Source organism: Ostrea edulis, chromosome 9 (genome assembly GCF_947568905.1).
Source record: "Ostrea edulis chromosome 9, xbOstEdul1.1, whole genome shotgun sequence".
Classification (NCBI taxonomy): Eukaryota; Metazoa; Mollusca; class Bivalvia; order Ostreida; family Ostreidae; genus Ostrea; species Ostrea edulis.
Window position 1 is genome coordinate 12334042 of NC_079172.1, and position 24355 is coordinate 12358396.

The 24355-nt window shown below is 34.5% G+C and overlaps 1 protein-coding gene across 2 annotated transcripts; it reads right to left on the reverse strand.

Annotated features, from left to right (window-relative positions):
• Positions 1-3114: 3114 nt before the first annotated feature.
• Positions 3115-24115, reverse strand: LOC125672822 (galactoside alpha-(1,2)-fucosyltransferase 2-like). 2 transcript variants are annotated; one of them, XM_048909037.2, is made up of 3 exons: positions 24001-24115; positions 5672-5728; positions 3115-5334 (listed from the first exon to the last, which is right to left on the reverse strand). In XM_048909037.2, the coding sequence occupies exons 2-3, from the start codon at positions 5715-5717 to the stop codon at positions 4391-4393; spliced, it is 990 nt and encodes a 329-aa protein (XP_048764994.2). In that variant the 5' UTR covers positions 5718-5728; positions 24001-24115; the 3' UTR covers positions 3115-4390. The 2 variants fall into 2 exon arrangements, with proteins under 2 accessions (XP_048764994.2, XP_048764993.2); XM_048909036.2 differs by lacking the exon at positions 24001-24115 and adding an exon at positions 15479-15711.
• Positions 24116-24355: the final 240 nt, after the last annotated feature.

Consider the following 24355-nt stretch of genomic DNA (forward strand, 5'->3'; position numbering starts at 1 on the left):
ACGTAAAGATAGATTTATAGGGTGTAAGATGGGAAAAAATGTGATTGCAGTGCACCTTCAAGGGATCAGTATTAAGATACATGTATACTGAAATAAAAATTATAGAATACCAGACCATGGCAGGTGGACAGGTATTCTGACAACGAACTTTATATATGCATTGCTTCATTAGCATTAATGTATTATTGATAAAATATGTAACATCATTATTGGATTTTTTTTTCACCAAAAAAAAAAGAGATCTAATATTCAAAGAAAGAGAAAGTTAATGCAACTTTTTACTGAGAGTTTTTATGAAAATACAATTTCTTTTTAAAATGTTTTAATAAAACATGCTCTTTCCATAGACTTTAATGTAAAATTCGAGTTGAAATGAATAAATCAATATGTGAACTCGAAATAAAAGACACCATAAAGTCGTCCACTTTTGCTTCCTACTTAGATATTTTATTGAAAATAGATATAAGTGGCAAACTAACATCTCAACTTAGAAGTTTCTGAATAAATTCTGCTTCATATGAATACAAAAACAGGTCAGCTAACAAAGGAGCACAAATCGTGTGCAAGGGAATTCCGACAGACTGTTGGAAGACCTGATCAGCAAAGACCACAAAGATATTGTCATTGAGGAATCCTAGCACATTTTTTATTTCAACTTCAGAATACTTGTGCGTGGAATCAGAGTGGTGTTTAACAAAGTTGTTTTTAGGATGATTGATCACTAGATATGAATATTTTCTTTTGCCATTTTTGTTGAAAAAAGATTGAAAAAGTTTAGTCTTTAATTTGTCGTGAGAAATGGTCGTGTAAAGTGTTGAAAAGTCATAGGCTTTGATGTTGTTGATCTGAGAAAAGTTTTGCGATTTCAAGTTAGCTAAAAGTTCTTAAATTTTTTTTAGAATCCGTATTTGATTTACACCACTTCTGGCATATGTAGTCGCACTGTAAGTTTGAAGTCTCTCCTTCACAGCTGTTAATATTTTCGTGAGGAGCATTGACAGAGGCTTGGTGGAGCACTTACTGGATCCAGCGATGTATATTTGTTTGTAAGGGGTTTTATGTAGTTTAGGAATCTAGTATAGGTACGGTAATTCATATTCATTCGCCCACCGACTGGTATACCAAATGTGCCTAAAACTGAAGCATGGTTTTGAAGAATTTCATCTTTTGAAAGGGCAGTTGGAGTATATGTACGGTTACCAAAGGTGTAATTAATGCCAAATTCGTTTAAAATACAGTTGTAATAATGAGCCTTACAAACAAAGACAATGTTGTTACAAGCTTTGTCAGCTGGAACCTAAACATATTGCTCATGTAACCTATCTAATTCTTTTATCACTTCTGGTTTACTAAACACAGAAGGGTAGATGATACGTACTTTTGTTTTAATATGTCTAATGCGGGAGGATTTTAATATTCCTCTTATACTTTTAATCCATTCTGACAATGTATCAAGTTCTTTTTCATATTTAACCCATCATCTGGCACAGTGAATTGCATTATGATCGATGAAATGAATTTTTCTGATGTATGACATGCATTTTAATAAAAGATTTTTTTAAAAAACCCTCTGCTCTTTCTCCCAGTTCCTCAACCTCCATTGGTTGAGGTATAACAAAGACGTTTTGGTTTCTTCTTTCTTCTCTTTGACTGAACCTTCTCCTACTAATGGTTCTTCTCCCGTTGACTCTATCTGATTTTGCTGTTTGGGAATTTCCAGTATCTGTGTTGTCTTAGTCCTGTCATACAGTCTCACACTCTGATCTGATTTGTCAATTGAATGGTGAATTGTTACTTTATCTTTATTTTTCCGTTTCGTTCTCCTCCATCCTGATGAGTTATGCCTGACATTTGTCCCATTAGGAAGTATCGTTTCCTCATTTTCCTAATTATCGGTAATCACAAACTTTGTACTAATGATCATATACCAATATTATGAGGAAAAACTGTTATCCAGCATTGATGTTTTGTTAACGATTTCATCATATTGAATTCATAAGTTTCAGTGTGGCTTTACAATTCTGTTGTATTCTTACTAGTTCAAATGGTTTCTTTTCTTTTTATCATACATTCACGTTGTGATTCTGCTTTGTTGTGTTAGATTGATTGATTGTTTTGCTGTTTTCCTCCACACTCAACAATTTTTCAGCTATCTGGTTGCGCCCAGTATTTGTTGGTGGAAGAGAGAACCCAGATACAATGTACCTGGGAAGAGACCACCGACCTTCCGAAAGTAAACTGGGAAACTTTCTCACTTACCGGCGCGGGCGGGATTCGAACCCGCGCCGACCAGAGGCGTGTTGTGTTAGGATAAATTTACTGTTGTGTTAGGATAAATTCTTCCAAACCCAAGTTCAAACATAAAATATTTATTAACTTATTACGAGTTAAGTCGTTTCGAAATTTATGAAGGATAACTCTTGCATCATTATCGTAAATATTCCAGGTTTTACCCATCCTCAATTTACGGGTTTTATCCCCGTAATACACACGTGCTGATAATTATCCTAAATTTACTTAAACTAGAACCCAACATTCAATGTACAGTAACCTATATCTTCAATTTTCCTCTCCATCCAGTAATGATACGATCATCAAATTGCGGTAATGTTGCGGTGTAAAATAAAAATAAAATCCCCCCTTCACCTGTTTGTCAGAACAGAGGCGGATCCTACACCTCTGCCATTACTTCCACAGGCGTTGAAGTAGCCTAGTCATAGTTTCCTCTCCAGACCCACTCCGGACTAAACAGGAAACGATTCGCTCCTTTGACGTCCAGCCCCCTGAGTCAATGACAGTGACACTATTCTTATTTAGCTGACCAGCAGCAGTCATGACATCATCAATATTGTCGTCAGTTAGTTCAGGTGAAAACCATTTAATCGGTATTTCTGATGAACTCGAGGTTCACGTTACCCAAGCCATCCAACAAACACAAAAATATGGTCAAAACAATCCATTAATTTGTCTAAAGTTCTCCTTTCGGAGGTAGACACACAAGTTTTCAGTTGTAGAGGGTCTATATTGTAACCCTAATGAAAATTGACTTAGGTACCATAGGTGATTGCATCTTAAAATGGCAAAAACAAACAAACAAACAAAAAACACCACAAATATCTTTCTGATCAGTCGATGCATGAAATTTATATCCTTGGTTTTTTAATGAATATTTGATAAATTGGTCTAGCATTAAGTTTTCTTGTACACTGTAAATTATTTTGTATTCTACAAGTCATTTTGAATTGATATATTTTATACATCAAATATGAACCGAATTCATCTTGAGCCACACATATTTTACATTATCACATGTGTAATAATTTCATTGTTATCATCACAATAATCACATTTAGCGTTTAATTTTAATAAAAAGCAGTTACAACATATGCTATTCATTATTCAGCAATTTGTAATTGAATTCACCAAGACGTTTGTCATAAATATATTTCATCTTATTTGTATAATCATTGGGCCAGTATTCTTTTTTTTTTCACAAACAAAATCCTACTGAATGTGGATATTTATGTTATTTTCGTAATATAATTTGCATTTTTTTTAAACCTGAAAGACAATGGACACCAGTATTGAAATCATAAGTACTTACGGGGTTCGTCTTAATAAAAACACAACACTTCATATCAAATACTGGTAGTATACTCAGCTTCACTATTACCTTTCCCCAAAAATGCAATACTTACAAAGCCATTTAATTTATTTACCAATTTTTGGAAAGATCTTGCCGTGTTTCAAATCTACCATACTCGCAGATCTGTTGTATACAAAATATTCCTGACAATCCAGTTTTTTAAAAGACAAATTGTCTTACACTTGTATTGAAACATTTTCTCATTTCGCAGTGGTTGTTGTGTCAACTTAATATTTGATACATCTAGATCTACTGTCATTGAAATAACAATATATGTCTGTACAGAAAATAGGTAATGAGATATGATTGTAAAATGTTTCCAATTATCTTTCAGATAATACGAGCAAATAATTTACATGTATACCTATCTTCATTTTTTAAGGTATCCATTTAAGACTTCGTTTAGTATACATGATTCATCACTAAGTCCGATGCGACCCATGGTGACTTTGAGGCCTTTATAATTAATTTCAAATCGATATCAACTTAATCCCATTCCCCTGTCTTATTCTTTGGCTACAACGGCATCTCGCTTAATTCTGTCTGCAAAGCCGATTATGTAGAAATATCTCCATACTTCCATAATATATTATCTTTCAATCCTTGTATTCTTCTAATTTGTATACATTGATTATATCATGTTGAAAGGGCAGCACCTTTATCGAGAAAAAGAATACATTAGAAAGACAAACATGTAGCTTTAACATATACAAAAAAAAAAATATCTCAATCCGATTTGCCGGATTATTCTAAGCCGACCCAGTTTGGTGGAAAGTGATCTTTTGTACTTCCATGAAATTCAAAACCGAAATCTGTGCCCTCTTGATAAGTATGTTTGTAGTACACGGTGGTGCCATTAGTGAGCCACCCTATCCACCACCCAAATGTACCCACTGTCATTAGGGTGTGGTGGGTCCCAGTCAGCAGGGCCATGTCTTCTGGGGGAGTGTTTTCCTCACGAAAGTAGACTCTGTCATATTTCTGCATAACTTCTCTGGCCCACCTTATATCATTTCCACACACAATGAACAGGACATCTGGAAACTTTGCTTGATAAAATTTGACAGCGTTATGTATGTACGACTCGGGTGCCACATTATAACCAAATTCTCTAAAGAGTCCTAGATAGACTTTTTTGTTGACGAGATCTCCTCTTCTTATGTGGACTCCTACGAGAACGGTCTTGTCCGTCACCCCTCTGTCACTGAATGAACTAACAATAGACCGCAGTTGTTCATTGACTTTCGCTTTTATATGTGGTTTAAACGTAAACATTCTCCGAATTTCTTCCTCATGACCTATAAAATATCTCCATGACTGAAAATATCCAAAAACTTGAAATGTTTGTTTGGAAGGAACTAGATTTTCAAACGTATCATCAAATGCACAATTCCATCTATCTTGATACAGGGAGTAACAAGAGCAGGAGTATGTACTGTCATACCTCCAGTTCAAACCCTCCAGTGTAAACGTATCGACCAGTGGGTTGTCACTATTGAACACAATTGTAGGTTTGCTTTTCTGTTTGGCAAATGCATATACAAAGGCTTCTTGGAACATGATGTTACCTAGGCGTCCAGTGACGGAAACACAGAGCACATTGTCCAGGGTGAAGATCATGCAATGCAATTTCCAGTACAGAAAATAAAGGATAACTAGAGCAGCAAAGAGTTTTAGCAATGCTTTCCCTGTAATGTAAAGAAAAAAATCTACATATTTAGAACTAGATGATATCTTTCATAGATGCGCAAGTTAGACGAAATGGTTCTTCTAAATGAATAAAAGTTTAAGAACATAATCATATCATTTCATTGAAGTTTAGAAGCCAGATCTAACCTCCAAAAAATTTAACTTCTCTCAATTATTTCATAAAATACTTATATATCCTGCGAAATGATGCAAATTTTCACGAGAAAAATAGTGTTAGAATTACAAATATTAAGTTTGGGCTACGTCACGAATTATACCTAGTGTAGTGAATGAGTACTTTCAAAAAGACAATGTCTTCAAATAACTGAAGCTTACCCTTACGATGAAAAAATATATGGATTGAAGTCTTCAGATTTTTCATACTGACTTCACCTGCAACAGATCAGAAAATAAACTTTAGCAGAGAAAGAAAGATCACCGTTCCTCAGAAAGAAAATTACACCATCATAATGTTCAGAAACCGAAGCTCGATTTCCTTCACAGGTGAATACACAACACGTTGTGTATGATTGCAGATATAGAGGTTAGTGATGGCTAAAACAATGTTGAAAACTGACTAAATATTAAACAGATATCCTGTAACTTATCAATGCATAAATACTTCCCAATCCTGTCAGTCATAAAAGAAAGTGGACAAAAGAAACAAGAGGCCCATGGGCCACATCGCTCACCTGAGTCACCTTGGTCCATATCAGAAGATTTTCCATATCTATTTGCATGTAAAACCGTAGTCCCTATTATGGCCCCAAACCTACCCCTGGAGGCCATGGTTTTTGCAAACTTGAATCTACACTATGTCAGAAAGCTTTCATGTAAATGTGAACTTCTTTGGCCCAATGGTTCTTGAGAAGAAGATTTTTAAAGATTTTCCCTATTTATTTGTATGTAAATCTTTGAACCCCTATTGTGGCCCTATCCTACCCCAGGGGGCCATGATTTTAATAATTTAGAATCTGCACTATATCAGAAAGCTTTCATATAAATCTCAGCTTTTCTGGCTTAGTGGTTCTGGGAAGAAGATTTTTAAAGATTTTTCCTATATATTTGTATGTAAAACTTTGACCCCCTATTGTGGCCCCATCCGACCCCCGGGGGCCATGATCTTAACAATTTAGAATCTGCACTATATCAGGAAGCTTTCATATAAATCTCAGCTTTTCTGGCTCAGTGGTTCTTGAGAAGAAGATTTTAAAAGATTTTTCCTATAAATTTGTATGTAAAACTTTGATGACCCCCTTGAGGCCCCATTCAATTCCCGGGGTCCATGATTTTAACAAACTTGAATCTGCACTATATCAAAAAATAAAAAAAACCGAAAAAAAAAAAACAACAAAAAAAAAAAACTGAGACCACCGATCCCCGGGGCCATGATTTTAACAATTTAGAATCTGTACTATATCAGGAAGCTTTCATGTAAATCTCAGCTTTTCTGGCTCAGTGGTTCTTGGGAAGAAGATTTTTAAAGATGTTTCCTATATATTTGTATGTAAAACTTTGATCCCCTATTGTGGCCCCATCCGACCCCCGGGGGCCATGATTTTAACAATTTAGAATCTGCACTACCTAATAAAGCTTATCTATAAATTTCATCTTTTCTGGCTCAGTGGTTCTTGAGAAGAAGAATTTTTAATGACCCTACCCTATTTTTACCTTTTCTTGATTATCTCCCCTTGGAAGGTGACCTGGACCTTTATTTTAACAATTTAGAATTTCCTTTACCTAAGGATGTTTTGTGCCAACTTTGGTTGAAATTGGCCCAGTGGTTGTTGAGAAGAAGTTGAAAATGTGAAAAGTTTACAGACGGACAGACGGACGGACAGACGGATGGACGCCGGAATACGGGTGATCAGAAAAGCTCAGAAAAGCTCAATTGAGCTTTCAGCTCAGGTGAGCTAAAAATGTGTATTTAAACTTATCTTCCCAAGTCAAGGGTTTCTGATCCGATCCGCTCTACATATCAGAAACCCTTGACTTGGGAAGATGATTAAAACTCCGCCTTACCATTTTCCTTCTTCATGACAATTATGTTTAATAACTACACACCATTTATCTTCATTGGGACCTGAATATCTGGTAATTCTATTGAAAGGCACGATTTCTCAAATTAGTGATGATGTGGCAGCCAGGGCAATCATCTTACAAACATCATCATCAATAAAAACACCGAAGAAAACTTTGAATTGATATACATGTAAATTTCCTTCATTCAATGAATAGGTAGATGCTAGTAAACTCTATCTCCTAGGCACCAGATCCCACCTCTGGTGTGTCCAGGGGTCTGTGTTTCCCCAACTCTTTATTCTGCATTGCATTGCTTATATGAGTTATGAGATTGATCACTGTTCGTGATATTCACCTTTCATACAATCTGAATTGTAATTATTGTCAAAAGTTGCCCACGTGTCATCCTAATGATGGACAAAGTGTGAAACTGATACATGTAGGTATAAGAATACGTGCAGCAGGGACCCAACAGGTGTATATGTACATATAAACGATGTTCGGTTGAAATGGGAAAACAAAAATCTTTCTTTTAGCATATGAAATTTAGATTTTTTTTTATTCTTAAAACATACAAATAATATTTTGTTATCAACTTTTTTTTCCAATATTTCCTCAATTTTTTTTGTAACATTGATGATTGCTGTGAATAATTTTCAACAGAAAAGAAAAAAACTCCAGCTGTTTTTTAAATCTGATTTTCCTCTTAGAATAACAAATGGTAAAATTTCAAAATATTAGTACATGCATACTGTGTATTTAAAACATTGTTGTGACGTCAGTTCATTGTTTTGACAGTACTCTATTTTTCATACTGTACTGAACATAGTCCAGTATTATTAAGAGCAGTCCAGTATTATTAAGAGCAGGCCAATGTTATGAGAAATACTGGACTGACAGTAAAAACCAGGAACAAAGACCACTTTTTGTTGTTCGAGAAAACATATTTATTATTTATCAAATACAATATTCAAGGCATGAAATATTCCAGTAAATTATACGAAATGAGTGTTTCTTGAATAATCCGATATAATCCGGATATGAAATCGTTAAGGCACCACAGTTATAAATCCATGTCACAATCATTCATTTAAACACATGCACATTAAAGTCGCAAATTCACTGTTACATCCCCGGCAGTGATGTTTATTTCTTTTCTCGATCCAAAGGAAACACTTTCATTGAGCTTCACTTTTTTCGGCTCCGGCGGGGACACTGTGGACGGTTTCTGAATTAAATCACTAACACTCTGTAATTGATCATCGGAGGTGCGTTTGTAGTTGCGAATCGCAGATGACCTGACGAATCTTTTATTTGCTCTCAAATGATGCTGCAGTGATATAGTACTCTTTTCCTGCCTTATTTCGTACTTCAAGAATAAAGAATTTCAATGCCGAATTCAAATGTTCATTTGACATAGTCAGAAGTTCGCCGTGCCATTTCCGCGCGTTTTCCCAAGAATTAAAGACGCTCACTGCCCAACGTGTCTTGTTAATGGTATTGACAGGTTTGGAGTTCAAAACAAAGTCTTGTACATCGTGTTCCTGAAAAGGCAATGCAAATCGCTCGAAATTGTCCACTTTCTCTATTTCCTGTGAGGCCTGAACTAAGAGGTCATTGTCTGCATCTGATATATCAGAAAAACAGTCACTTTTAAGGTCAAAGTTCAATTTAAAATTTGGTTTCTTTCTTCCTCTAAATCCAGAATATCATTCAAAATAGCATCAGAATTCTCGTCTGCTAAATCCGTAGTAGTATCGCGAAATTTATTTTGAGTAAGAGGGTAGTCATCATCTGAGCCCATTTCTTCAAGGCACCCGGACTAAATGCTAAAAGAGGGATGCGGCTTCTGTTTTTATACCAGTTATAAGCCTACGTGTCAGTATCATATTATGAGGGTTTCCAGAAAGGAACGTAGGAAATCAATGTTTTGTTTTATCTAAAACATTCTTTCCGAACACCCTTTACGTCCCCTCATTCACCCAAAAAAGAAAACCTGTTTTGTTGAGTACAGTCTTCAGACAATAGAAGCGTTCGAATTGCTTTCCATGAAGAACAAAACCCTGTTTTGAGGAGTACCGTATTATGACAATTGAAATGATGAGCTAACAGTTTTTTGTGAATTAAAGACAAGATTTGACCTTGTGTGCCATTAAAGTTTATGAATTCCTGATATATCAAAATTATTAAAAACAAATCAGAAACGAAAGGTGTAAATATATTTGTCTATACCAATGATTATTTGTACGTGGGTTTTTTTTGTGTGCGTTTAAATGCATTTGTTTTTAGATAGAACAATGTTTTAAGTAAGATACAAGACTCGATGGTCTATTGTGTCAGATACGGGACTGATCACTCGCCGCTACGCGGCTCGTGTCAGTCCCGTATCTGACATAATAGACCATCTTCGTCTTGTATCCCTTACATCTATGAAAACAGAAGCCTGTTCAGCAGAGCGGGCGGTTGCGAACATTCCTAATATTCGTGTGCGCCCGCTCTACTGAACAGGCTTCAGGTACGTGTATATCTAGGTACGAGGTATGTGTATATCTGTTACATAACGCTTCCTGTCTGCTTCAACGCCCCAGACAACAATCAGCGCACGCTTGTCAAATTGTTCAATTTAATTTACATTGTTGAGGCTTTAATTTGAGAGAGAGAGTGAGAGATTGGAATATAAGACGGCAATTATATCATATAATATAATAACACAAAGTTGATAACAAGTAAAACGCACTTTGGGGGGTATACGCCACCCGCCTTATGCATGTGCGATTAGTCTACAAAATATGTTGGATTTTGATTAAACATACATGTATGCAATTAGAGAGTATGTTTTGATGTTGCTCACATTCGTACCCTAATCAAAAGAATTAAGAAAGCAGATTGCATATCCTTGGGTTGAGACATTACAATTTTCACGTCCTTTATGCAACGCATTGAACATATACACACCAGATTTGTATCATGTCCACTTCTCCCCCGTGTGTTGCAGCACAGAGCCAATAGGTGTACATATAAACGAAGTTCGATTGAAATGGGAAGACAAAATCTTTTAGCAAAATATAAAAATTGACATTTCTTTATTCCTAAAAAACACAAAATGATATTTTGTTATAAATAAATTTTTTAATCAATTCTCAAAGTCTACATACATATGTAAACGCCATTAAAACAGACGAAACATATTAATCTTATACGGTCATTTGTAAATCTTTCCTTTTTTTCACTGTAAATATTATTAGCAAGCACATAGCTTCTTATCCAAGGTACATTATCATTATATGGAGGATAAAATACTAAAAAAACAAAATCAAATAACGGATTTTTTTTTAGAATAAAAACGTTGAGGTGTATTAGATATGATACATGTAAATCCTAAGTACATTTGTATCTGGTTTTAGTAAGGACAAATAAACGTTCCCGATTTTATTTTTTATTTTTTGTTAAATGATTTATTTAATATGCCGGTATGTAATGCCAGAAAGCTGACGATAATCAAGCCATAATCATTTTCTGCCGATGAATAAAACAACTATTGTACAGGTAGATAGCCCTAACAGGTAAACAACAGTACTTCACACCGCGGCGGTGTAACTCTGCCCCGCGATGAAATCCCTCGGCGGGATAGCGCGGGAAGGATTAACATACCGCGGGGGGAGCGCGGTCTAATACGGGATCCGCGCTGGCCGTACTGTATCTAGCTGCTGTCTCATCTGACAGGGAATGGTTACATCTATCAAACACTAGAAGCTAGACCTTAAGAACTGTGTTTACTGTATTTATAAGCGTATCAGATACTGCCTCGTCATACATAGGAACGACTTTGGCTAGCCTGTTTCCTCATTCTCCTCTTTCATTTTCTGAACAGTTATTAGGATATATCAGATAAGTGGTGACACCTTCCATCGCTCGAGGTAGAGTGAAAAATGACAATTTCGCGTCCCACAGATTGAATCCTTGGTCGGAACGAGAGTTACAGTGATGACCTGCAGGCTGTAGGCGGATAACAGTCAACAATTAAAAAACGGGGTAGGGGAATCACTTCGAGCGATAGACGTGTGAAAAAGGGGGGTGATTAATTTTCAGGATTAATACAAAATAGTTGGCTATTACTTTAAATTGCATATGGAGTTTACTAGCATTATTTTATACGACCAATATGGTAAACGAAGTCCTCTTCCTAAGTGGTGTTTTTAGTTAATACTTTTCTCGAGCGCTTGCGCACATCCACCATCAACGTCAACCATTGATAAATATGCATTTAAAAAACCCAGTTTTGACCGTGCATTAAATACAGCAGTACTTTGTTAACACCAATCAATGTGTAGAGATTATCAGATTTTATTGATTTACATAGCTAGCCATATTGGCAAATTTGGTCTCGTTTTTAACATCGAAAAAATACTATTTAATACAGCACATGTACATTTAAGTTAATGAAGTGTGAACTGACCCTGCGAAAAGCTGTCATTGGAAAAACATTAGATGTTTGCCTTATTTACATGTACAATGTATAGTTGAAATTGTGATATAAATCAAATATACCCTGCAAGACTTCATTGAGTTTAAATGAACTAGTTTAAAAGGACAAGAATAGTATAACATTACATGACTAATATCTAGGTAGTCAATGAAGGGATTGCTGTTTTGAAAGGATTACAAGTGAAAACCCATACAAACAAAATAAATCGGTTTCTCAAATAATCTAATCCGACTATTGGTAGAGTCCACCCATCATAGTGCCTGTATCGACGTACTAGAAAATGGATCTCGCAACAGACATCGAATAATACGCCTCTACGTATCCTTTTAGATCAGAGAAATCATTATAGAAAATATAGGATACAGCCAGATTTAATCTGTACAAGCGCGAGAGCTATTAACATAACCAACATCCATTAGTCCTAGGTGTCTGAGGACAGAGTGGGTATTACAAACAGAGAGTACCAGTATGCGACACTGATAGTTTGTTTAATGCTGAAAATGAAAATCACCTGACCAAACACGTGTTAGAATTGTATAAAGGTTAAAGAAATTTGATGAAAGTGGGGTTTTTGTTCTCTTGATAGGGCAAATTGCACAATTTAATATTCACCAATGTGATTCATTATCATTTACTTCCATTTCCAATGATATTGCCTTCGAAATATTTACCAATTGAATAGATAGTCATTTCCTCATGAATGTGAATGATGTGCGCATGAATCTTGATTAATATAGTACAACTATTCTAACGGCTGGGAATTCTCCGACGACAATACAAATTGAATGTAAATATGAAAAATGAATTACATGAGGGTATGAACAGTAACGTTTAACGCTTCATGAAGCACGAAGCATGCATTTATATTTCTTCAATGAATTTTAAAAAAATCTCGACATAAAATTTGAAATGTACATATATATTAAGAAGAAGCAAGTTAAAACTACATTTAAGTCCGAGAACAGCAATAGCGCATTTTTCTGACAACCTATATCCTGATCATGTAAAACGTTGCTTTATTCGATAATCTTGTGATGTATGTTCAATATCTTGTGATGTATGTTCAATATCTTGTGATGCATGTTGAATATCTTGTGATGTATATTCAATATCTTGTGATATGTGTTCAATATCTTGTGATGTATGTTCAATATCTTGTGATGCATGTTCAATATCTTGTGATGCATGTTCAATATCTTGTGATGTATGTTCAATATCTTGTGATGTATGTTCAATATCTTGTGATGTATGTTCAATATCTTGTGAAGTATGTTTTATATCTTGTAATGTATATTCTATATCTTGTGATGCATATTCTATATCTTGTGATATATATTCAATATCTTGTGATATATGTTCAATATCTTGTGATGTATGTTCAATATCTTGTGATGTATGTTCTATATCTTGTGATGTATGTTCAATATCTCGTGATGTATGTTCAATATCTTGTGATGTATGTTGAATATCTTGTTATGTATATTCTATATCTTGTGATGTATGTCTAATATCTTGTGATGTATGTTCAATATCTTGTGATGTATGTTGAATATCTTGTGATGTATGTTCAATATCTTGTGATGTATGTCTAATATCTTGTTATGTATATTCTATATCTTGTGATGTATGTCTAATATCTTGTGATGTATGTTCTATATCTTGTGATGTATGTTCAATATCTTGTGAAGTATGTTGAATATCTTGTGATGTATGTTGAATATATTGTGATGTATGTTCTATATCATTTGTGTTTTGTTTTTTACTGATTTGGCCTAGGCATACATTCATTCATTCATTTTATTCGCTCAAACCACAATGGAAATGGTACATGAGGTACAATACAGAAAGTTCATGTATCAATACAAGTAACGTCAGAGGAATGTATATAGGTATGCAAATAAACAAAGTGAAATATATACATATGTACAAAAAATTGAAGTTGTGTGTTAGGAGAACAGACTAATTCGTATATCTTTAAAATAAACATGCACGGGTTTTTAAGGTTTTTAACAACCAGAACAGGAATATTATCAAAGATCACATAGCCCCTAGGGCTAGTGATGAAATAAGGCCTGTATGCGTCTTTTTTCTTTGGGTGGGTCTCTTTTACATAAAGGGTGATCTCTAAAGATGAATAGATATTTATCCAAATGAAAGATATATATTTCTAGGTTCGAGAGACGTTTTTCGAGCTTTAAATGATACTTTTTTCTGCATAACATATATATTTCTTCATATCTTTCACGCATGAGGAAATAGCTATCATTAAAATTTGTAGGGACAGCAAACGCAAAAACATTGGAAATGTTATAAACTCTTGCATTGGAATTTCTTATTTTACTTACTTTACTTATTTTTCATTAATTCTTCACATTATTCACCATCTATAAATTAGTATCGGTGACGAAACAGTTGTAAAATCGGTTTCACTTAATTTATCATGCTATTGTTCACAACCGTTTGACTGTATACATGCACAACACTAGGGAATGTGAAATACCCCGTTTTTGACAGCACGAGTTTTAACATTTCGTCTACCTTGGTCATGGACTAGTAATCACTGAACCCCGGTGGATTAATATTTCAGAACAGATTCATCGTGGAATTAATATAGCCTTATGTACACAACGACGCGCGCAATTTGTTTAAGGTCATAAGACACCCAAGATTTTGGACGCACTAAATGAAGTAGGATTTCGCTGTATTTATGTGGACTTTTCTATTACTAAATCAAACAACAGTGAAATCGGGCAGCAATACATGAAATGCACCATTAAAGTGACGTTTTTGAAGATTTTAATTTTTAGGTAATGTTTTTCCATTTAAATTTTCAAGTAAAGATTTGTGCATAATGCAATAATAAAGGTGGCTTCTGGAAAATCTTATTATAAATATGGGTTTTCAACCATATCAAAACGTTTACGAAGAGTTTTACACGAGTCTATAACAATTTGTTTTTATTATTATTATGTTTATTCAGGCAAAGCATCAGATAAATTACAAATCTTAACCATATACATTGTAAAATACATGAATAATGTCAATTAGGGATCACAAATGAATGTTTGGCACATTGTTATCATATGTACACAATAGCACTCCAGATATTATCACAGCTATAGCCACCAAAAACATCATTATCAAAATACATGCTTATCACAGTACCAGGTCTTATCACAGACAATATAAATTATATACTTTGAATATATCTTTGCCTAGGATAACCCATGAAAGCAATTTATAAATCTTGCTTATTTCCAATGGGGTCTTAAGATGTTATAAGATAATCATAAATTATGTATGACTAAGACAGCACAGACAAAAATAAGATTGAGCATTAGATAATTTTCCTAGCCCAAATTAAGTAACCCTATGTACATTGTTTGATTATATATTAATACAAAATATTTTTTAAAATATATCATTATACACTATAAAAAACATTATATATAAATGCTTTCTTCCCTCCTACGAGCTTCTGCAAGATGCAACTTGACAGCAGATTTAAAACTAGCTCTATTAGCTATATTTTTTACTTCCAAAGGAAGAGAATTCCAGTTTAATATGGGAAGGGGTAATCTATGTCCTCCATAGTGTGAGCGCGTCAAAGAGATATTAATAAATTACTCGTTTACCTTATTTCGTTGATGGCGATGTAAAATTTTCCAAAATGCATCCAAGGGTCTGACAGCCGATCTGTTGAGTTGCCTTTTCTACATTTTCTATAACACGCTTACAAAATGTAGTTCAGCAAATTTCCACCCAATATGAAGTGCTGTTCACCTCAAAATACAATGAACGGTAAAGAAAATCCCGTTCCAAAACAAAATCCTTTCAGAGAGGATAATTACAAAATTTCGAAATAAATGATTCAAACAAGAACATGAAAATATTTAAATAGACATATTGATCATTGCGTGTGTCACGGTCCAATCATCAGGTAGTACGACACACGGACATTTAAATTCCAACGATTTCACGACATTATGATATTAGTACAAGAATGAAGAAAGTGATCAGAAAACAGATTTCCGACTCCCATTTTTATTGAAGAAGCAGTTGTCTAAGATGTCGTGGGGAATGGTAATGTAAATTGTTGAAGAATCGTACGTTCTAATGCTGTTGATTTTGGAAGAGTTTTGTAATTTCAAGTTTACTAAAAGTTCTTTGGATTTTTCGAGAATCCACATTTGATTTACACCACTTCACACGCCTGAAGTTTCTCCTTCACAGACATCAATAATAATTTTCTGGAGTTTATCCTCCACAACAGTCAATATTTTCTGGAGTTTTTCTTTCATAGCAGTCAATATTTTCTGGAGTTTATCCTCCACAGCACTCAATATTTTCTGGAGTTTTTCTTTCACAGCAGTCAATATTTTCTGGAGTTTTTCTTTCACAGCAGTCAATAATTTTTGGAGTTCTCCTTTTACAGCAGTCAATATTTTCTGGAGTTTTTCTTTCACAGCAGTCAATAATTTTTAGAGTTCTCCTTTTAACAGCAGTCAATATTTTCTGGAGTTCTTCACAGCAGTCGATATTTTTGGAGTTTCTTCCCCACAACAGTAAATAGTTTGTTGTTATACTTTTATAAATTACTTCCTATATTAATCAATACAATAAAAAGTCCAATGATGCAAATGTTCTTACAGTAAAATGTTGACCGGTCCTTTTTTTAACGTTGGACTGCTCAGTCAACATCGAGTGAACTTTTGACCTATGACGTCACGCCTCATTTGAGGCAACATGACCAATACATGGAATTCTCCTTCACAGCAGTTAATGTTTTCGTGAGGAGAACATGTACATGAACGAAGTTCACAATATCAAGCAAGGATTTTTTTTCAATGCTAAATAAAGTAGTATTTACCGATTCCAAGGCTATGATAAATGGTACATGCAGCTGCGCTTTTCTCTCACTATGTACATAGCTCTTGCATGTGTTCGGGGGTAATATGTATCCCATTGGCACGAATCACGTCAAACAGCATTCGATTTGATAACAGGTCATACCATTGTTTGCAAAATAAATCATTCTATGCTTCCTCTTTCAAAACACTATACCTTAGTATACTATAAAACGACGCCCAATATTTGTTGAGAAATATTGTTTATTACAAGCTGTGTATATCAAAATTAACACGTGAAAATCAAACCCATTCCTTGAGACCAAGTACAGTTTAAAGTATAACTGCCATATAATGTACAACCGTAAGTTTACCACATACAGGTATATAGAAGTATCGCATTAAATCGATGTGAGTCATCAAGAGTATACAAATGACAACAAATAAAAATTACATTTTACCAAATTATACATTTGCATGCAAAAAGCACCCTCTATAGAATTTTCGAAATGCTGCCTTTAAACTAGACTGTTGAAACCTCTGTAAGATTAACTTAACTGCCAGTAGCTGCCTCGATTTAGGAATCAATTACACACCAAGCATACGCTGGTATATCGAATTATTTGAAAGACACAGGTGATAATTTAAAAAAAAAATCATATTTGAAAATACATCATGGTACATGAACTGCTATGTTTCACGCCAGCATACTTTACAAAGCGCACATCATGGTACATGAACTGCTATGTTTCACGCCAGCATACTTTATAAAGCGCACATCATGGTACATGAACTGCTATGTTTCACGCCAGCATACTTTATAAAGCGCACATGCATTTTACCTCCATTTCTGTTGTAATTCCAATTTGTTAGAATAGACGCACTATATTTATCAATATTCATACGCACATTGTTTACAACGAAAGTGTGTTCATGAAGAAATGCTTTGCTTGTCTGTTTCACACCCTTTTGAGAATTTTTCACGCATATTGAGATGTCACCAGCTGTAGGTGAAGTACTACAAATTTAGACCTATGCTTCGCGTTCAGGGTCGTATCGTGAGGAAATCATTTTATCACTACATATCACGGGCAAAAACATTGTTAGTGTACATATTGAAATATGGCTAAATGAATATGGGATGTTGACAATGGAGAAGCTGAAGTCTTGCAGATTGTCATTATGCTTCATAGGAATACAAAAACAGGTACCCCCGGGAAATTAAACAAACTTTTATCTACTATGTCAGGGAGCTTTTATGTTTGTTTGTTGAGATCTTTAGATGTCTGCGTATGGTGAAGTCGTACTTTTGTTAGTATTTCTTGAAAATTGATATTATTATTTTATATTCACAAAGCCAATTATTCTTTTTTACTAATAATTCCATTATATCCTCAGGTGGCTTAAGAAGCCCGTTATCTGAGAATAAATCCTGATCCCACCTCTGGTGTGTCCAGGGGTCCGTGTTTGCCCAACTATCTATTTTGTATTGCTTGTAGGAGTTATGAGATTGATCACTGTTCGTTATCTTCACCTTGCATAAAGTATATTACTTTTCGACCAATTAGGAAAGAAGATTGTTTTGCCTTTATATGAAATTTTTTCATTTGACCATATTGGTTGTGTAAGAAATTGTTCATTATTGTGATTGCCGTGTATTTGTTTACACGCATTAAAGCATGTAAATCCTTGTTTATAGAACAAAGGCATTCAGTTTCTCTCTTTTACTTGGTAAAGTATAGAGTATGGCACATAGGTATTTTACATAAATTATAGCATTATGGTATTTCAGAACAATTGATTAGATGGATTGAAAGTTATCTATCTGATAGAACTCAAAAGGTATTATTGGATGTTTTTTCATCAACCCCTAGACACATCAATTCAGGAGTCCCTCAAGGGTCAGTCTTAGGACCCTTTCTTTTCCTTATGTTTATTAATGATATCTCTATAGACATAAGAAACCCTTTAAGACTCTTTGCAGATGATACTTCTCTTTATAGAATAGTCAATGATGACATTGTCAATTCTGCAAATTCGTTGACTATTGATCTTGAAAAAAATCACCAGTGGTCTAGTAAATGGGCAGTTCAATTTAACCCAATCAAAACAGTCAATATGGATTTTAGTAGGAAAAATATTTCTCATCCTAAGGTAAAATTTGGTCAGCATGGGCCATTTATTCAAAATGTTGAAACTCATACTCACATGGGAATAATATTCCAGAAAGTTGGAAGTTGGAAAAAGCATATACTTCATATACATGCCAAAGCATGTCAACGATTAAATGTCTTAAGAGTGTTAAAGTATCAACTTAAAAGGGATTCATTGATAAAAATTTATTTTTCTTATGTTCGGCCCATCTTTGAATACTCAAATATTGTTTGGGATAATTGTACAGAGAGAGATGCTAATTTACTTGAAGATGTTCAAGTTGCAGCAGCACGAATAATTTCAGGTTTAAGGGTAAATTCATCAAGATCGGTACTTTATAATGAACTTGGATGGGATATCTTAGCAATAAGAAGGAAAATTCATAAACTTGTGCTATTCTACAAGATAGTTCATGGATTGACCCCCCCCCCCTCAATATTTGCAGAACTTACTTTGGCCATGTACTTTACCTCCTAACTCTTATTCATTAAGAAACCAGGATATTCTAAAATTTAACATTCCAATAGCGAACACAACTTCGTATATGAATAGCTTTATCCCTTCGACTATAAAATTGTGGAATGACCTACCCTTGAGTATTCGAAGTCTTCCAACACTAATATCTTTCAAGCGTGCCATCAAAAGTATATATTGCATCAAACCTAAAAATTATTTTAACTATGGCAATCGAAAAGCAAATATAATGCATTGTCAATTGAGAAATAAAGCTAGTAATCTTAATGCTGATTTATTTAAGCACTTTCTTGGGGAAAATCCTAATTGTGACTTGTATCAAAATAGTCCTGAAACCACACTTCACTTTTTTCTGAAGTGTCCAAAATATTGTACACAAAGACAAATACTGATACAAAGTTTTAATGATCTACAATTACAATTACCTTTATCCTTAGAACTTATTTTGTATGTTGACAATAATCTCAGTTATAACCAAAATGTTACAATTTTCAAAATTGTTCATGAATTTATCTTGTCTACAAATAGATTTGTTTAATTTCTTAAACTTTTTCATTTTCAAACCACAGAACCAACTTGTTGATATCTTTTTCCTGTGTAGTAAATTTCTATATCCATACCTAAATTATATTTGTCAGTCAGACATCAAGCTGTAAATTATAATAGAAATGGAAACTGTTAAACATATCAATGTATTTTAAAATATTATATTGCTTCATTATCATTATATAATAACTATATCTGTATGACCTTGACCATGTATTTGTATGGAGAGGGTTTATATAGGCAACGCCTGTTGTCCAATCCTTTTATGTATTATACATGTACATAATAGAATATTGTTTGGTTTTTTTAAAAGGCATTGTCCGTATTATTTCGTAGTTTTCTATTCTGTTTTCCGTAGTCTTTGTCAGATAATTTATATCTATGTTATTAAGAGTAAGATAACTATTTATGTAGTTCAATATACAATGTTTTGTCTCTTTCAATTTGTGGACCCATGAAGCCTTTGGGGCTTTAATCTTCGATTCAACATCTGTTATACCCAATCCTCCATCTTTAACAATTCCAATCATGGTATTCCGTTTTATTCTATCAGTTTTGTTCCATATGAAATTAAATATTAGCCTATTCAGTTTTTTTATATAGTCTCTATCAGGCGATTCCAAAATACTTGCTAAATAAATAAGTTTTGTTAAACCTAGTGTGTTTGTAACGGTACATTTTCCAAATAATGTTAATTTTCTTCTTTTCCAAGATTCAAATAAGGTGTCTATATCGTGATAGACTTTCATCCAATTTTTGTTATAGCATTCTATTTTGTCATGGCCAACGTAAATACATCGGCATTTGACTACCCCATTTGTTACATTTATTCCCATTATTTCTGTAAAAAGAATTTTTAAAGGACCAAGAAGAATATATTCAGTTTTATTAATGTCTATCTTGGAGCCTGCATGAATGCAAAAATTGTTATTGTGTACAAAGCCTGATTAACTGATTCTATATCTTTCAGAGTTAAAGTCATATCATCAGCGTGTTGTATATTTTTTACTCCTTTCTCCATATGATCTCCTTGGAATCCTGTTGAGTTGAGCTGCTTCTTTTGACGGTCTAGGGGCGGAGACAGATCGCTGTGAGCGCTCAGCGGTTGAGCGAGAAGCTGCAACGTTAGCTAGTATTTCCCCTAGCTTATTTTGCCATGGCCACGCCGAAGGGCGAGTATGGATTGCACCAGCTCTATCAAGCCCGGAAGCCCAGAAATCATCGTAGGTTGTTTCAACGAATAATGCTGACTTTTTGGCTTTACGAAGTGTATCGCGAAATGTAGGTACTTCGTCGTACTTAACCTCTATAATCTCCTTCATAAGGTGACACTTATTCAATTCAAAATCTGTCTGATCTTTTTGGCAGGTACCCCCGGGAAATTAAACAAACTTTCACCTACTATGTCAGGGAGCTTTTATGTAAATTTCCACTTTTCTGGCCAAGTGGTTTTTGAGAAGAAGATTTTAAAAGATTCCCCCCTATATCAGCATGCGAAACTTTGATCCCTTATTGTGACCCCACTCCACCCCCGGGATCACAGTTTGCACAAACTTGGATCTACTCTGTTAGGAAGCTTTCATGCAAATTTCCACTTTTCTAGCCCAGTGGTTTTTTGAAGAAGAATATCTTTCTTATAGATTTTCCCCATATATCAACGTGTAAAACTTTGATCCCCTATTGCATGTGGCTTCATCCTACCTCCGGAGGCTATGATTTTAACAAACTTGAAGCTGTATTATGTCAGGAAGCTTTTACGTAAATTTTCACTTTTCTGGCCCAGTGGTTCTTTAAAGGTGTCCATATACCGGTATATTTGCATGTGACACTTTAATCTTCTATTGTAGCCCCATCCTGCCCCAGGGATCAATGATTTTAAATTAAAGGCCCCAGAGTCGACTCGCCCGCGATCTCCAACAATTAATGTGGCTATACAGTACCGTCTTATAAACTTTAACTCTGAATCTTTAAAGTATGGTAAAATATGCGTATTATGCTTATAACTTTATATATATCTATGGAAATGCAATGTCAACAACTAGGAACACGACACATCGGCTTGAGGAACTCACCCATCAAAGCTTCAAAAATTGTGTGAACATAAAAGTTCAAGATCAAAGGTCACTACATATATATATCCATGGTACGAAGCACATCTACATGAGATGATCATTTATCGGTACTTGTACATGTATGTCAAATATCAAAAGTCTACCGCAAAAGACAAAACAGGAACAGCCCGGACACAATTTGTAGCAGGTATCGATACAAATTATTCTCTTGAAGTCTTCGAATGTCTTGATCGCCTCTTCCTTCATTCTTTTTACATGAAATGTAAATGATGTTAACACGTTCGTTGTTTATCTATTTAAACAAAGCAAATATAGAATTCGTTACTTCATTTCAGATATATTTTCGTCAGTTCTGTTAGGCCTAGAATAATGGATTTACATGTGGAATGATACTGCTAACGTGAGTGTAAGGAACGATAACTCTGGGTAGAGATTGAAAAACGTACAATTTGCATTATCTCGCGTATGTATCAACAAAGGCTTGTACTCAAAATCCGAAGTGCAGCGCCGGTGATAACAAGGGTCTTCTTGCTATCGCGAGCCGACTCAACAACTTGAATCTGCACTATGTCAGGAAGCTTTCATGTACAATTCCACTTTTCTGACTAAGTGGTTAAATCTTAAGAAAAAGACCTTCCCTATACATGCTTATGTACTTTGATCCCCTATTGTAGCACCATCCTACCCCTCAAGGGCCATTATTTTAACAAACTTGAATCTGCACTATGTTAGAAAGCTTTCATGCAATTTTCCACTTTTTTGGCCCAGTGGTTCTAGAGAAAACTTTTAAATGACTACACTCTATTTTTCCCCTTTCGTATAATTATCGCCCCATTGAAGGTTGCATGGACCATCATTTGAACAAAATGGAATACCCTTTACCGAAGGATACTTTATGCCATATTTGATTGAAATTGGCCCAGTGTTTCTGGAGAAGATAAAAATGTGAAAAGTTTACGAACATACAGACAAAATGTAATAAGAAAATCTCAGATCAAATGGGCTAAAAAGGTTGGATCGCCGCTAATTTCTCCTCGGAAAGTTGCTCAGTGATTTTTGACATTTTCGCGGAGATACGATTTGACAGACTGGTTTACTTGTAACGTTTGAATATTTAGGTCAGGTGGTTAAAGATTTAAAGAAATAAGATGTTTATTGTCAACTTTGTGACAGTTGATTACTATCAACACATTCGAATGCCCAATTGGCGGCTTGTCCAAATCTGCCAATAAGTGTCATACATTGCCGACTTTTTTCGATTCCTCGTGTACCAAATTTTATTTTTCAAATTATAATTTTTAATGCGGGAGTGACTGTTCAGTTTTGTCACATCATAGGCCTATTTTAGGAGAGGAAATATACAATGATTGTCAATGTTTATTACATATATTTTAATATTTTTAATTCGTAGAAAGAACTCAATTGGTATGTTTAGATGTAATTCAATGACTTTACATGTATAATGAAAAACCAAACATTCAGTATACGATGTATGCATCTAAAAAGGTTTTTTTCTTTTTCATATTCATCTTGATCAACACTATATATATATTTAACAGTAGTAGAGAATGAGAAGAAAGTAAGCTTGAAAGTCCTGTTATAGTAGAACGATCCCAACCCCCTCCTCCACAAATCAAGCGAGGAGGGAATTATTTTTTAGGCACTCATACTAGAATAGCAGCGAACTCTAATAACACACGTACCCCCCACCCCTCCCCACAAATTACGAAAATGAAGTCCAAGCAATTTCTCAGTGATATCTCCACTCCAATAACATAGTTCTACTTTGTTACTTAAATATTGACTTTTTAACACTAAATATTTTGCACGAAATCCACACAATCATGAACTGCTGTAGACTATCAAATATCACAAGAACCCACAATAATAACAGTAATGTTACCCGTATACATCGAATTATCATTAATGGTGAAAACAAACCAAGTGCAAAATTATGGTATCTTAAAAGTTACCCATATAATGTACTGTATACACTTTGTGATCATAGAGCTACATACATCTATATTTATCAGGACTTCAGTTACATGTATAATGTATACATACCGGTACAAACACAAAGTATGGATCTGCAAGAAAAGAGACTTAGAACTCCTAAACACGGTGACAGTCTCTTTGTCTCATGCTGTATGAGAGGTGAATACAACGATCAGTGATGTGATGCTCGTACAAAGGACGGCGGTGAATACCCACCCAAGTCAGTATGTCACGTTTTGTTGTCAGGAAATATAACAGATAATGGTACACTTTACATGTTTATTATATTTACATCAATTTTATCTCTGATTATACCAAAAATAAATGAAATATAATTAAAAACTCAGTCTTGTGATTGTCACTGTAATGGCACTGCGGTTGTTTCAATAACTGTACACTTTGGGTCCAGTTGGAATGGTGGCTC

Bases quoted from the DNA above. Each gene is read 5' to 3' on its own strand.
- LOC125672822 (XM_048909037.2), bottom strand. From the start codon at position 5,717: ATGAAAAATCTGAAGACTTCAATCCATATATTTTTTCATCGTAAGG. The intron at 5,335-5,671 runs GTAAGCTTCAGT...TTTACATTACAG, and splicing joins TATATTTTTTCATCGTAAGG to GGAAAGCATTGCTAAAACTC.